The sequence below is a fragment of the Solea senegalensis genome, linkage group LG6 (assembly GCF_019176455.1).
Source record: "Solea senegalensis isolate Sse05_10M linkage group LG6, IFAPA_SoseM_1, whole genome shotgun sequence".
In the NCBI taxonomy this organism is placed as follows: Eukaryota; Metazoa; Chordata; class Actinopteri; order Pleuronectiformes; family Soleidae; genus Solea; species Solea senegalensis.
The window spans coordinates 18,774,974-18,790,507 of record NC_058026.1 but is presented as its reverse complement, the minus strand read 5'-3'; the positions used below and the strand labels follow the sequence as shown (position 1 = coordinate 18,790,507).

Genomic DNA, 15,534 nt, shown 5'->3' with positions numbered 1-15,534 from the left:
ATTCCTGAGAGGATATTAAAATCTCTAACATTTGCTAATAAAAATAATAATGATTGTTTTTACTTTTTTATGTTGATTACAATGATTTTTAATAATATTATTGTGTATTGATTGCCCTAACTACCATATACAATTTTACAATGGACTAATGGTCTGTGTACTGTATATGTAAACAGTATATGTATATGTAAACAGTTCAAATCACAATCAATTGAAAAGTGCTACAATTTCCCTTTTTCCATTTTATTTCACATTGTTTCATGTTTAGAAATTTGTTCTGATTCATGAATCTGTTGTGTACTATTGGAAATTTGGTCCTGAGAATACATTTAAAGTGCAATATGAACAACAACATTATAATGTAAGAAGGGAAAAAAACACAATTCCTAAATGAATTATATATAAACAACTCCACATGATTTAGTTTTTACCAAATAAAGTAGTGAGTATTTAACATCCGTAGATCTATAATAAATATAACACGTATATTATATCTTAAATACAATAAAGCAACAGGCTTTTGAAATTGAAGTTTGAAGCACAGCAAGTACCTGTGTATCATCTAGAGTGGGTTGTGGTCCCCTGATGGGCTTTAGCGGTATTACAGTTTAGCCTCAGCTCAGTGTATTATAGTAAACGTTCTATATTTTTCACAAAACTTGTACTCTTTGTTCTTGAATAGAAATAGTCTAAATCGCAAAAACCTAAAACAAATATGTGCAATAACATATGACATTTCACGTTGCTTTTTTCATTTTTTTGATGTGAATTAATGTTGTGTGTATTTGTAAAATTCACATCTCAGTTATGGCTAAACACTTAACTATTTTAACAATTCAGGTTATCATTATTTTAATGGGGAAACATACTTCCACTCCAATGTAATTTGAATTTCAGGGCTGAGGGGAGTTTAGAAGGAAAAAGTTCAAGATTGATCATTTTGTTTCACGATATGAAGAGATTCAAAAGGTTGTTTTTTTAAAAAGATTTTTATCATGAAAATATTTTCTTTACAGTCTCAGTTATTGTACAGAATTATTAAAGATAACAATAAAGCAATGTGATGCCCTTTGCAAATTGTGGTAGAATTTTATACTGCAGTTACAACAACTGCAAACAGTGCATGATCACAAGGTATTTACAATAAAAACCTGCTCAGAATGAACTCAGATTTTACAGTGCAATTGTGTGTTGTCTGTCTCTCACTGCTTATGTGCTCTCTGTACATTTGTGGGTTGATACTGTTTTTCAAAGTGCTTTTAAAGAGTTGTGGGTCCTCGTGTTATACTGTATTTCCATTTTGCTGGCGCTATTGTTGATCTTGGTCCTCCTTCCCGTTTATGTCTTTGACTGACGGACATCTGTCCATTCCATTTTGGTGTTTTGCAGTGCCTGTGTCTTCTTTTCATCCACCTGTACGTAATCCACCTTGTGCTCATCAGAAAGAAAGGATTTCTGCTTGATATAGAGAGGGAGAGAGGAGAAGAGATGAGACTGTGATTCACAAATCTTGGATCACGCATTTTTAAAAGTGTGCACAATACCAAATTTGGTGCCTCCTGCTTTAAAACTTCAGTGTGTGGGGTTTATGATGATTTTTATTATTATTTATTAAATATTATATTAGCATTCACTTTTTTCTTTAGTGACATGCATAGACTGACTTTTGAGAGACTTTGTGGAATAGCATGCCCTGACATGAAAATCCACCTGGAAATTTAAGTTGTTATTTAGGGTTTTTATGGTTTGTTCCGTTACAATTTGTTCAAGTTTACAGTTTTATAATAAATGTTTTACAATTTCAAGCTTTGAAAATTACTTGATCTCTGTTTTTGTGTCTGTGACAATAAGATAAATAAAAAAAAAAAATAGTAGAAGAAGTACTTTATACTTTAGGTATGTTTATATAGTTGGTAAAAATGAAATGTTTTTGGTAACACTTTAGATTAGGGAACACATATTCACTATTAACTAGGTGCTCATTAACATGCATAAATAGCACACTAGACCTTTATTAGTAATTATTAAGCACGTATTAACACCTTATTCAACATTACCTTATTCTACCTCTATTACGATATGAATTAAGATTTTTCCTGATTAAGGTGTTAATATGTGCTTAATAATTACTAATAAAGGTCTGGTATGCTACTTATATGCATGTTAGTAAGCACCTAGTTAATGGTGAATATGTGTTCCCTAATCTAAAGTGTTACCATGTTTTTTTCCTCAGATTGCCTAGGCTGTGTATGCTTTTTGTATTTTTATGCTGCCTGAAGGCCACTGTAGTTTTTCATAAATTCCTTCATCAGTTGCAATAAAGAAGCTATTAAACTCTACAGGTTGTCTTTTAAAGGAATAGTTCAGGTTGTGTTGACACAAGGAACAACACAATATGTTTTATCTTTATCTTGTCATAAGCCAGCCAGCCTTCTCTGATTGGAAACGGAATTTTATGAACTTTTGTGCACTCTTCTGCACCAAAGTCCATAGATAAAATCTGCATTTTTAACTTGTGGGAACACATGAGCTGCTGGGCTACTACTGCATCACTTTATGTTTGTGTCTTTTAAGAAAATCTGAAAGAAGAATTTTAAACACATGCTCAAAATAGTACATTTGAAATTAGTGATGGAGGCAGAAGTGGATCACCAAATGTGCTGCGATGTAAAATCACTGATTTTCTCAATGGATTTTGGTGCAGAACTTCCGGGAGTATCCATGTCTCAAACTTATTCACGACACACACAACACAGTGCAGTAAGAGCTGACAGCTGTCAGTACCTCATACAACCACACCTGAAAGAAACCTGAAATTATTTTAATATAATATATAGCAAGCAAATCCAACATGCAAACATACACAGGAGGAGAAGTTCCTGAGACAATTTCTCTGTATTTGAGCTCCTGCCCTTCTGACAGCTGTTGCACATCCATGGTGCAAAGCTAGGCACTAAACTGCAATGTCCATATAAAATAAATTTCATTTCTACCATCTTACCTTCTGCACTGGTGAGGGAGATGCAGCATTGAAATCTAAGGACAAATAGTCAAGGTTTGATTTTCTGGCCCAGGGTTGAACTGGTCCATCGGAGGTGAGATAGGACTGTTGCCTTGACTCCTGTCAGAGAAAGAAACAGACAAAATAATCACTGTTCCCATGATAGTTGAGACTGAAACACTCAAGATTAAAAGCACATCAGTACATGACTACAACATAGACACAACGGTTACAAAGCTGCTAATAACAGAAATAAAAAGAGACGAAGGGATGAATTAAGGTAGAGACCAACTCAATTATATATATGATTAATATGCTGGGGAAATGTGCACTGTTATTAAGAAACAAAACAAAACAAAAAAAACTTTGCACAACTTCACACTGTTACAAGGTTGACAGGATTTAATTTCCTCAGTGCAACTGCAGTTTGATGAACAGAATACCTCGAAAACGAAAGAATTGTTCTACAACTTGTCAAAAAAAAATTTTTCCCATGTTATTCTGCCTTCCATTATGTCATGAGAAGTTGTAAAATGAATCAAAAACACACTGTTTATCCACAACATTTAAAATAGTATGTGTGTGTGTATGATGTAAAATGTGTTTCAAATCGTATGATAAGAAATTTTACCATTATGATGGGATTTGTCTCAAAATCTCTCAGCAGGTCCCCGTTCTCCAGTTTTCTTTCAAGGAGCAAAGAGTTTGCTGAAAAGCTGCAACAAACACAACACAACAAACACAGTGAGGGGATTTGAGGACTTGAGAAACAGAATATTACCCTTGAGCATGTTGTTTATAGGATGACTGTCCAGAGACTATAGATGAAAAAAAAGCCTATTGGCTGATTCTCACACAATTACAGTACTGTTAATTAATGTGAATTGTCCCAATGAAATAAAATAATTAAATATAATAAAACTGGGCCATCAAACCGAACCAAGGTATGCGACATCATAAATAACTTATCCTAAAACAATAACACATGATATTTAAGGAGAGCTACACATAGTCTCATAACAAAACCCCATGACTAGGTCATTAGGTCACTGTAATTTATTCATATTTTCTGATGCTTTTAATGTGAAAACAGCTGTAAAAAAAAGAAGCTCTTTATAAAATCGAAAAACACACAGAGATTTAATGTGATTGTATCGGTATGGTCTAAATGCAGGATTTGGATTTACATGGACTCTTAATGTGAGGATATTATCAGTCCTGTAAAGATACTGGAAAGATGCTTTGAAAAAAGTGACTTGGATAATGTTTACCATGATTCAGTCATGCTTCTGCTCAAAGGAAAGTGAGTCGGACACTCTGTGATTGTAGAAAGACCTGTCAGGTCAAGAGGTGGGGGCCGAGCTGTGAATAAAGAGAAGACAACATTGTCAGGACTGGTTGCCATTTATTAAGACCTTGTTTAAAGTTGGGATGAGACAATCCAACACTCATTGATTTGATAATGGTCAAAAATCACTGGATCGGATATTGTAAAAATAACAAAGTAAAACTCAATTGAGCCATCCCTCGAGAAAAGTTTACCAAACACCACATGTTCAGAAACATCTTCAGATAAGCTTTGATTTTCACAAAATGCCAACAATGTTAGGGATACTGTAATTCGGGCATGTCATGGCTCGTCTTACCTCTCCTCAAGCGGGGCTTGAGGTGCCGGTGAATTGGGGGTGGAGTGAGATCTTCTGCCGGACACATCAGTGAGCTGAGAGATGAGGAGGATTCAATATCACAGCTTGTGTTGAGGAAGCTGAACATCCGTGGGCTCATGGGGATGTAACCATCACACACACCCGGAGACGGGGAAGACATGGGGACATAGGACTCGTCTTGGTAGCTCGGAACTGGTGTGGTATTTAAACGAGGCTGTTGAAACACAACAGATCATGAGACGCACATTACTGCATCTGGAACATCTGTTCATTTTTCATCTGCAAACAGTACATTTAAAATGATTTGAGTTTTTTTATTCTACATACATTACACCAAATCTTGCTTAAAGGGATAGTTGTTTGAGGCACCTGAACAAAGTCAGCGCTGAACGCTAAATACACCTCCTGGTCTTAAAAGCGAACTTAAGACTTACCATCTCAACCTGGCTTTTAGCGGAATTGATTTATTTGTTCAAAGTTTTCATTTTATTTTCTTCATTTATCTGGTTGAGATGGTTTGGTCCAAGCCTGCAGAGGAGGGATAGTGATTATACGGGACAAAGGATGTGACAGATGGAGCTGCCAAGCACAAGGAAAAGAGGAAGACCACAGAGAAGGTTCATGGATGTTGTGAAGGAGGACATGAGGACAGGGTGGAGGCAGATGATCCACTGTGGCGCCCCCTAAAGGCAGAAGCCGTATGAAGAAGAGGGAGATCTATTCTTTTATCTCAGTCCATGTTACCTCATCAGCATACCCTTTTCACTACCTTATGAAATAAATATTGTCTTACAGTATCGCTATTACCTGTTTTTATTTGATATAGCTACATATCTATTTTTCTGTGTGATCCATGTTAGCGTTTCCTCACGTCCTCATTTTCCTCAATTGACGGGTGAGTGTGGTAGAGGAACCTGGAGTTTGTAAACCACTCATTCTCCCAGTCAAAAGAAAATCAGGGAGGCAGCAGTTGATCAGCAACTCCTGTGAGTCGTGATATAAAATCATAGATTTTCTCCATGGACTTTGACGCGTGGCATAAATGTGACATAAACTTCCAGAAAGTCCAAAAAGTCTGTCTAATGGGGAGATAAAGTACTTTCATATATATATCTTGCACTTAAGCAGGCATTGATTTTATTGGGGAGTCTTTAGTTTAGTGGCTAAAATCTGTTTTCCCTGTCTCCCAGCTGACAGCCATGTTTTCTGTTAGAGCAAGCATCCGTGTCTCAGCCTGGTTGTCTGCATAACATGTGCAGCAGTGTCAGTGCTGACAACACTGCATAACTTGATTTTCAAGCCTAATTTTTTCTTCGGTTTTGCCAAAATGAGAAAAATAAGTTTGGCAAGCAAGTGTCAAGTTAGTGACATGTTAAATGTATTTGTGAAATACAGATGTAAAATCCAATCATGGATTGGTGCAAAAAAAGTGTGCTTAATCAAGTAAAAGAAGACTCATTTTAAGTGAATATTTCTTACATGACAGAATTGTTGGCCTGTTTTCCCTCAATTATGTATTACCTATATCTAGTCGAGCTGTTTTTGCAGTGGACGTGTCAGTACCTCGTACAACCACCCTTCACAAAACAGTGAATCTTGTCATAGTTACATGAGGAAAAAAGACTCTTACCAAATTTAGACTCTGCCTTCTGTTCCTGATCAACCTCTTATCATCATCTCCTAAAAAGATATTTGGGGAAAAGAAACGTATTAGTTTCCATTTACCCTTTAAAAACATGAAAAAAAAAAAAGATGTTTAAATGTTAAATGTTAAATGTTAAAGGTCCAGTGTGTAAAATTGCAGATTTTGTTACAAACAGGACTACAAATAGGGATCTGTGGTGGCCTCCACATACTAGAAATGATATCAAACCTTTTGAAAAAAGTCTTCATAACCCACAATATGTTGTTTCCATTTCCAACTTCTCAACTGGAACATTCTAATACTATGAAAACCAACCAAACTGGGTTGAAACCAAGTGATTATACACTTATACAAACATAGTCAGTCAGTCATCATCTAACCGCTTTATCCTCTATACAAACATAGTGATGTTTGTAAATCACATTTCTGCCAGTAAAACCCACCTACATTTTACACACTGCACCTTTACTGTTGGTGGATGCAACTTTCTCACGCCTCTGTCCTGTGTACACTGTGGGAATGCGTCTATTTTTTGGAAGATTTACCCCTTTTGAAATGGTCCAAGCCTGACAAAGAAGTCCTCCGGGGAAACAGCACAGCACGGCTTGATAAAAGCTGTGTGTTCATTGACCTCGGCTTGTGAGCGCCTTCATCACTGAGCTGCTCTGACAGCTGATTAGGCTTGGGTGGTAGTGGAGGAGGTGTTTGCCTCTCACCCGTTACCTCTGATGATGGAGAAGAATAAGGTCTGTCAAACTGGAAGACACTTGTGGCACAGTGATGCAACGGAGAGGAAGAGGATGACGGTAAGGCCATGGGGGTGCACAGAGCAGTGAGAGAGGGGTTAATCAACCTTCCAGCAGGGAACAGTGATGGACTGGGGCTGGTATGAGAGATGGATGGGGAGGCATTGGAGTAAAGCGGTGAAGGGACAATGTCCTTGACAACATCGTCTGCTGACTTCTGCTCCAGAGAGATGTCAGAGTTTGAAAAGCTGTTGTGTCTACAGATACGGACAAAAGGGAAAACATTATTAGATATGAACTATCCCCAACATTTCATTTTGTTTGGTATCTCTTCATTTTGATAGTTTGATTGTTGACTCTCTACAACTAATCAACAGGTGTATGTATATATATGTCTATATGTATATGTATATATGTATGCATATATATATATACTGTATATCTATATATAGATATATATACTTTTCTCAATTCAAGTGTAATTTCCCAACTAATAGTCTACTATCAACAGAAAAGCAACACATTGTCAGCTAATCTATGATTTGATGTTTACTTGACAATACACATTATCAACATAATATCATCAAATAAGAATTGATCATACTTGTGATCATATGTAGACATGATCCTGTTAACGTTCAAGTGACAGACTAATCAGTACATAGTGAACTTATTATAATACGGAGACCTAGTTAAACAATGGTTAATAATGATGCAAAAAATACTATTTATTGTCAACAGGCCCTTATGTATAGGGTTAGGGTCAGCTGACATGATACCGAATACCTCTTGATTACTAATAGAGTCAACAATGAACTATCAAAATAAAGTGTTACCCAGAGTTCACATACCTGCTCAGTCTCCCTGTCTTACACTGTGACAGAAACAGGTAGTCCAGTGGATGACTGGAATCTATGAGGCTTGATACAGATGCTTGGTCAGAGCTGTCAGTCGACAGCTGAAGGGAGGTGGGGGTGTGAGGACAGCCTTCTTCTGAGCTTTCTGTGGAGAGCAGGTGGAAAACAAGTTTTGAAAATGACTTGTTAGATGGTCTGTACAAATTTGCATATCTAGCCCTTTTTCATATCTGTCACAGGTGCCGACTTCACTGGTTCAGTGTGTTTTTTATGAGCTATTATAAGGCACACATGCTTTCTCAGTTTGACGTACGTAAGTGTAACTAAACTAAAGGCAACTAAAGCATCTTTTCAGGAATATATAGGGCAAGTATCCAGATGGAGCAAGGGAGAATGGGCTTCGCAGTGACGGAGGGAGAAAACTGGATGTAGCAAGTTCTTGAATATATGTGGCCCCTGGTGGGCCCCCAGTAGTGTGTGGAGATTTGATTTTTTTATCTTTAGATATATTTTGGTATGTACTAGCGTTGATTTTAAGCTATTTGGTTTTATTTTGCAGTTGTAGATTTGCTCATTTAGTGAACATTTGCACATCTGTTCTAAGTTTTACTTGTTTAATTCAAGTTCATTATCACCGCACTTAGTGCTCTACTTTGAATAAATGAATCCTATGCCACTTTTGTGATTTTCCTGGCAGCTAAGGGTGAAAAAAAGTGCACATTTGTTCCTTTTGATTGAATTGGTTGTGTAACATTTCCAAGCAAAATATTGCAGCTACAGAAATGTTCCTGTATGTTTGAGTGTGTGGGTGCAGGGTTAAATGTCTTGTTATGCCTTGGTGGTAAATGCATCAGCACAAATGTGACTATATGGGACAGGTATTGGTATCAAAGGTTGTGATATTGAGTAAAAAGAAAGGGTTCAGCTCTAATACCCGCTCTCTACAAAGAGACAAAACCGTAATGCACACAAGGCCTCAAGTGAATCTCACTCACCACAGATGGGTGGACTTCACAAGCCACTCACAGCTGTATTTCTATCACAATAATGCAATCAATATTATTCTGTGGACTTGTCAAGGCCATGAGTTTTTCATATTTCACAACAAGCCTGTATTCAAAAACCCAACAATAAGCTGTATATGTGGCAGGTGAATGCAAAAATATGATTTTTTTTCTTACAAAAGCAGACACACACAACGCTTTTTTGTGTATACAATTTCTGTCTGGTTGGATCTGCGTTTGTTATGTTGTGTTGGCTTTCATATTCCTTACAAGTCCGGTAGAATAAAAAATCTATCGTCTATTGGCTTAATTTAGCACATTTATTGTCCCAATAAAATAGACCACCCAGGTGGGATCTACAACTGCTGTTCTACTTTCACTGAAAACTCAATTACACATAGAATGAACATGAACATGGTTGAAGCAGCACCTCTACATTTAACACCAGCAACAATCTGCAGCATTGTGGAATAACATTTTAGGCTCGTAAACAGATACTTGCGAACGTCTAATCGGTGTATCAGTGACTGTGTGCTGTTGGTCTATCTCCTTGACACAGATGACAACGTTCTAACAGAAAGTCTCGCCACACAGTGACACATGTCATTATGTAAATATGCATTTTAGGCAACAGCACAGTCAAGGGAACGCTGCAAAAGTAAAGTGAAGTGAAGTAAAATAAGCCTTATTTCTGGGATGTTGTTCTTTGCAAGCAAGTGTTGCACTCAAATAATGATCTAATTTTAAGAAAGAAACTTTATTTTAACATTTTCTTTAAGCTTTAAGTAACAACTAAACATTGACTTGCATGGAATTCCATCTGGTCCTGGTTTATGTGTTCACTACTGCTGTGTGTTAATGATGTATAAAAGATAAAATAGAGATTGGTGTGTGTGCAAATATAAGACATTCTAAGATATAAAATGTCACTTTTTTGCTTGCATATACCCTCTTCTTTTGACTATTTTGTATTGTTTGTCTATCCCTCCATATCTTTACATCACTGAGGCATTACAGATACTGAAAACATGTCCTCTTGAGTCACAAGACACGCACTTATTTACCCTCGAGAGTGGTAAAAACACCAGGAAATGCCCTACTGGCTGCCATTCATTTGTGGCCTGTAAAGCAGTATAAATTTATAAAGTGGATATTTTCTAAAGAAACCCCTCTATTTCTAGTGCAGAAAAGTGATGTTATGGTATAAAGGATGTCCCTGTATATCTGTGTGAGAATGTGGGACATTTTTCCCCAGAGGAGAAATGTGATGTTTAGTAGGTGCCCATTTGTGATAATCTCATAGCTGTGTATTTAAATTAAAACTCATTTAGTGCCTTCTTATGCCCTATGTGGTGAGACAAACACGACAAGGATAGAAAAAAATGAAATCACAGAAAATGAGACATATCACATACCAAGGCTTCCTTGCGTGTCTTCAAAGACAAACAATAATGTGTAGAGGTCCATATAGAGGAGATGTGTAAAATAAGCACAGGCTTGTGTTTTGTTTACACTGAGAGATAGAGGGGTATTTTGGCACAGTGGGAAACTAAGCAGCCTTGGTGAAAGGCTGTACTCTCTGGGTGCGTTCTCTGGTGTTTAGTCTGTCCAAGACTCATCAAAACCAAATTTAGCTCAAAGTACGTATTGTTTATTTAACCTGAATTTGAAGTTTGGTTTCTCTACTTCATGTGTGGAGACAAGTGAGTAACAAACATTTTGTGGACCAGAAGAGTGAATCTAGGATTCATGTACCTTAAATGAATGTGAAAAGAGCTGAATCTGTTTTTCCATCCGTTTACCTGCATCCTCCAGGCTCCCAAACTGGCATATTTGACTGATGCTACTGATCCAGCCGTTCATCTCCTCCTCAGTTTTGGCCACCAGGTAAAAAATGCGAGAAGAGGTCTTCACCACAAACAGGTGCTTCCCATGGAAGTCGCGCTTTATTCTGAGCTGCCCATTCAGCATCTCCACCTCACAGTCTCTCAGGTCGATGGTGCGGATTGGCTTTTTGGAGTTCTTACTCTGATAGTACTCCAGCACGTCGGGGTTACCGCTCATGCGACCTCTGCGTAGCACAAACCATCGTTTTCTCCATGCCTAAAGGAGAAAACGAGGAGCAGCATATCATGGCGGTATACTTTTAATTTAGACATAATTCATACATAATTCAAGATTCCAGCATGATTAAAGCAGCACTGCCTCCTCTTCTCCCTGACTATAATTAGTCATGACCAGTCATGGGAATTAGAACACAACTACTGCTTCACAACAGCAGACTTAGCAACTTCACACTGCGTCTTTTTGCTTGTGATATGGTCTGTAAGCGGAACCTCGACTCGAATTTCCCAGAAGTAGAGAAGAGGAAGTTCACTGTATTTAGCAGAAAACGTCTAACATGAACGAGAAAGGTATTCAGTTACTATTCCACATAAGAGAACCTTATACTGAAACTGTTATTTATACAGCTCCAGAGATGTGCTCATTGCATAGATGATTCCCTCAGTGGCATAAAGTATTATTGATTACAAAGAGTTCACAGTAGTGTGACTAGTGTGTGCATGGCCTCATCTGATATTTCAGTTCTCTGAAATTTGAAACATAGCACGTTTTTTTTCTGCATGTGGGTAATCTGCTCCTGCACACGTCAGTCGCTAATTTATGTTTTCATATCAGGAAATGGTTCAACTCACTGCCAGAAACACGGCACAGCAAGTTTAAGAGGAAACTGCAACTAGACCAATGGCTATTTAACCCTAGATGTTTTCAAAGTGTGATATTTGTGCCCTGAAAAACAAGTTGCTTTTTTTGTAAGATCTTCTCTTTTAAAATTTCCAGATATTGTGTATCAAAAAAGAGAAGGAAGTTGTACTTCAACAGGGTTGTTTATATTTGAAAATTATAAAATAATAACAAATGCTATATAATTGTGTAGCGCTCTATTATGTTTCAGAAAAGCTAAACAAACAAGACAAAATAATGAAGGGTCATCATTTAAATTAAGAAAATGTGAATTAAGTGTAACTCTGTAGTGTTTTTATTTTGTTTTTGTTGGATTGGTTTGTTGATTTTCAACATTTTTGGTTTTGTGGTGTTGTTGCTGATGTTCTGGGTCATTCGATAAATTCAAGGCCAAAATAAGCCTTGAGCTTCATTCAGCCTGGTCCTCTTTCAATCACTGATTGAAGTATTTAGTTGAACAAAACAAACAGAAATGAAAGTCCTTAATTCATTCATTAACATATGTACCAAAAATAAAATAAACTACCATGTTTATTTTATTTTTGATAGGATAGTTTGGGTTTTTTGACATGTTGTGCTGAATTAAGTCTCACTTCCAAAATCCACACTTCATTAAGTCTATGATATCTTAAGAATATGTCATTAATTCAACGTTTCCAATTGTATGCTAGCTTTATGAACGACCTACTTTACCGGACCAAAGTCTATAGAAAAAAATAAGCAATTTTCAATCACAGCTCATAGAAGTTGTTGATCCACTGCTGCCTCCATCACAGCATTTGTGTGTGTGTGTGAAGAACACAGTCAAGCACTGACTGTGTCCATACCTCAACCACACTTACAGCTAAAACCTTCCTTTGATTTGATTTATTTTTTCACAATAAAATACACCACAAAAGACAATGGCCTCAAAGAGTAGTTACAGTGCAGGAAGATGCAGCAACTTACATGTGAAGCCTACAGAAGACAATCTGCCAGTCTGACTTGACTGACTAAAAGACTGTGTCTCAATAGGTGTTGATGCTTGACTCTAAAAATAGATGCTAACGGAAAGCATAGTCAATGACTGAGCAATCACCTGTAGGTAAAGAATGTTTGATTACCATCTAAACATTTTTTTTTTCTTATATTCATCAAACAACAGCCTGAAACACATGTATTCACTTTGTTCTCAGGCATCAACAAGATTTGCATGGTGTTCTAAATAAGTTTCTATTTCCCGCCAACGCAAAACTAAAGACTCCATCGCACACACACACACACGCACACACGCACACACTCAAACACAGTCTAATTTCCATGATTTCAGAGGACAATACATTGACGTCCATTTGTTTCCTTGACACATTCTCTAACCATAACCTTAACCGTGTCCTTAAACCATCACAACTGCCAAACCCTAACTTAAACCCAATTCTAACCATAACCCTAAAACCAGATTTAAAGTTGTGGGGCCCAGACAAAAAGTCCCTACAAAGATAGTTATTTATGTTTTAGACCTCACAAAGATATAATACAAGTACACACACACACACTCACACAGGTCCGTCCGTGCATTGTATTACAGACTCTATTTGACCCCTAGCCCGTTACCCTGACCTTAACCATCACAGCTCTCCTTTTACAGACTTTCATTGAATTCCATTCATTTGGACAGTCTAAACACTTTGTTTAGACTGTCCAAATATTAGCCCTAAACCCCACCAATTCTTCAGAAATGAGGTTCTGCCTCATTAGGACATTATGACTACTGGTCTTGACAAAGTCAGTGTTTATAATAGAGGTCCTAAAGAGGTAACAAGTACACACACATGCACACACACACACACACACACACCTCCACCCACCCTTTCTCCCTGCACTACTGTTGATAAACTGGCCTCCTCCACCTCTGTTTGCACTGAGGAAGTGCAAACAGTCATCACAAAGCCGGACTATTTCTGTTTAAGTCTCCTAGGTCTAAACTGTGTGTGTGTGTGTGTGGGTCTGAGCTGCTGCTGACTCTGCGTTCCATGTTTCACAACACACACACACATACACAGAACAAGAGTGGCCGACATTATCACATGACCCGAACATCCACACAACAGTGAGGCTTGTATACTGTCCATGTAAGCAATTATATATACTTTGTTGTAAGAATAATCCCCTGACTGTCTGAGGTACATTTGCAGCTTGTGACATTGATTTCATCACAACATGGTTGAATAATAACTGTGGAGGTGAGACTCAGAGACACAGCAGTGAGCAGTCGTGCTTTTAATATGAAATAATGAGGGAGACTGCATTACAGCTTAAGCACAGATGCATGCAGCGTGTCTCTGAATCCTCACTCACCATCAGAACATCAGACACAACAACAACACACTGGCATTCCCACAGAGGACACAAACACATGCACACACGGCTATCCAGAGTGTAATCCTACTCACAAATCTTTTCAGTTTCTTCTCTGGTGGGGATTTAATGAGCCATCCTTTGCAGACCACATCACCAGCACTCATCTTGACTGCAGAGCGTGTCGTCCTCACTGCTGCTGCTGCTGCTGCTGCTGTGAAACTGAGAGCACTGTGAAGCATATCCTGTCCTCTGCTCAGCCCAGCCACTGCAAAAGGAGGAAGTCAAGAAATTGATCGGACAGACAGACAGACAGACAGACAGACAGACAGAGGCGGGGGCAGAGACAGAGTGGGACAAAGAGAATTAATTGTTTATTCTCTATAGTGAAAGTGGATGGAGCTGTTGGCCTCCAGGGCTGATGACAAAGAACACACACAGAGAGAAAGAGAGAGAGAGTGAGAGTGAGGTTTGACAGGTTAGAGGAGTCAGATGTATTGACCTATAACAAGCACACACTGAGTCACACAATGTTTTAATGATCCTTTAGGTTTAAGTTCAGTACAATAGGCATGATACTCCATTTTGCTGTTGCTGGTTGTTTGGGCAGAAATATGTGTGAACTTTACAGAAACGAGAAGTGGTTTATAGAGGGGAAAACAGATTCAAACGTCCATGTTGAGGCGGTTTCTCTCTCAGGGTTTCACTAAGTCAGGCTGGCTGCATCGATGAGGAACTCCATACATAAACCCTCCTCCCCAGCTCAGAGGATCAGTACATGTAACTCAGAGTATTTTATCAGATTAGATCTCCATCAAGGAGATTGTGGTTTTTGTCTGTCTGCCTGTTCATCTGCAAGATGAGATTATCTCGAAATGTAGGTTTCGCTCAATCATGACTCAGTCATGAATCATGAATCATGACGATGACTCACACTTTATGTATAGCACTTGGTGCTTCATGTGACAGCATAACGACACAGAGAAAATAGAATGACATGTCACCAGTTTACAAATAATGAAACACCAGAGGAAGAATGTGAGAATAATAGTGAATAAATAAATTAAATAAAATAAAATAAAATCAATACTTAATCCTGACACTATATTTGTATGGAAATCTTTTATATCAGAAGAGGTAACTTTAGCATAAAGGTCATAAATACAGCTGGAAAGAGGCTTATTTTGTTTTGTAGAAGTGGAGGAAACATCACTAGAATTAAGGACATAAGAATGAAGCAAACCAGTATAGACATTTGTTATTTAATTAAATTGTCACACTTTGTCATATTTTCTTTTTCCTGACTTGTTTTGATTTGGACTTGAAATTGAATACATAATAGTCTCAGACCTGTCTACATTTCAAAAAAATGCACAACCAGATAAATAAACAACACAAGAACTTCATTGCATTGATAATGAGTTTATTTCTGCCAAAGACAATACTGAATGTGAGACACTGTGTTACCTGTTAATTACAATACAACCACAGTAATTAAGCACAGCCTTTTTTTGGTATTGCTGAGTACTAGA

General features: G+C 37.6%; 1 protein-coding gene across 2 annotated transcripts; it reads right to left on the bottom strand.

Annotated features, from left to right (window-relative positions):
• Window positions 1-1,069: 1,069 nt before the first annotated feature.
• On the bottom strand, window positions 1,070-14,283 carry gab3 (GRB2 associated binding protein 3). Of its 2 annotated transcripts, none has more exons than XM_044029334.1 (10): window positions 14,098-14,283; window positions 10,723-11,023; window positions 7,911-8,061; window positions 6,859-7,316; window positions 6,299-6,348; window positions 4,648-4,882; window positions 4,273-4,363; window positions 3,633-3,717; window positions 3,002-3,121; window positions 1,070-1,458 (listed from the first exon to the last, which is right to left on the bottom strand). In XM_044029334.1, the coding sequence occupies exons 1-10, from the start codon at window positions 14,242-14,244 to the stop codon at window positions 1,339-1,341; spliced, it is 1,758 nt and encodes a 585-aa protein (XP_043885269.1). In that variant the 5' UTR covers window positions 14,245-14,283; the 3' UTR covers window positions 1,070-1,338. The 2 variants fall into 2 exon arrangements, with proteins under 2 accessions (XP_043885269.1, XP_043885270.1); XM_044029335.1 differs by having other exon boundaries at window positions 1,070-1,455; window positions 14,098-14,281.
• Window positions 14,284-15,534: the final 1,251 nt, after the last annotated feature.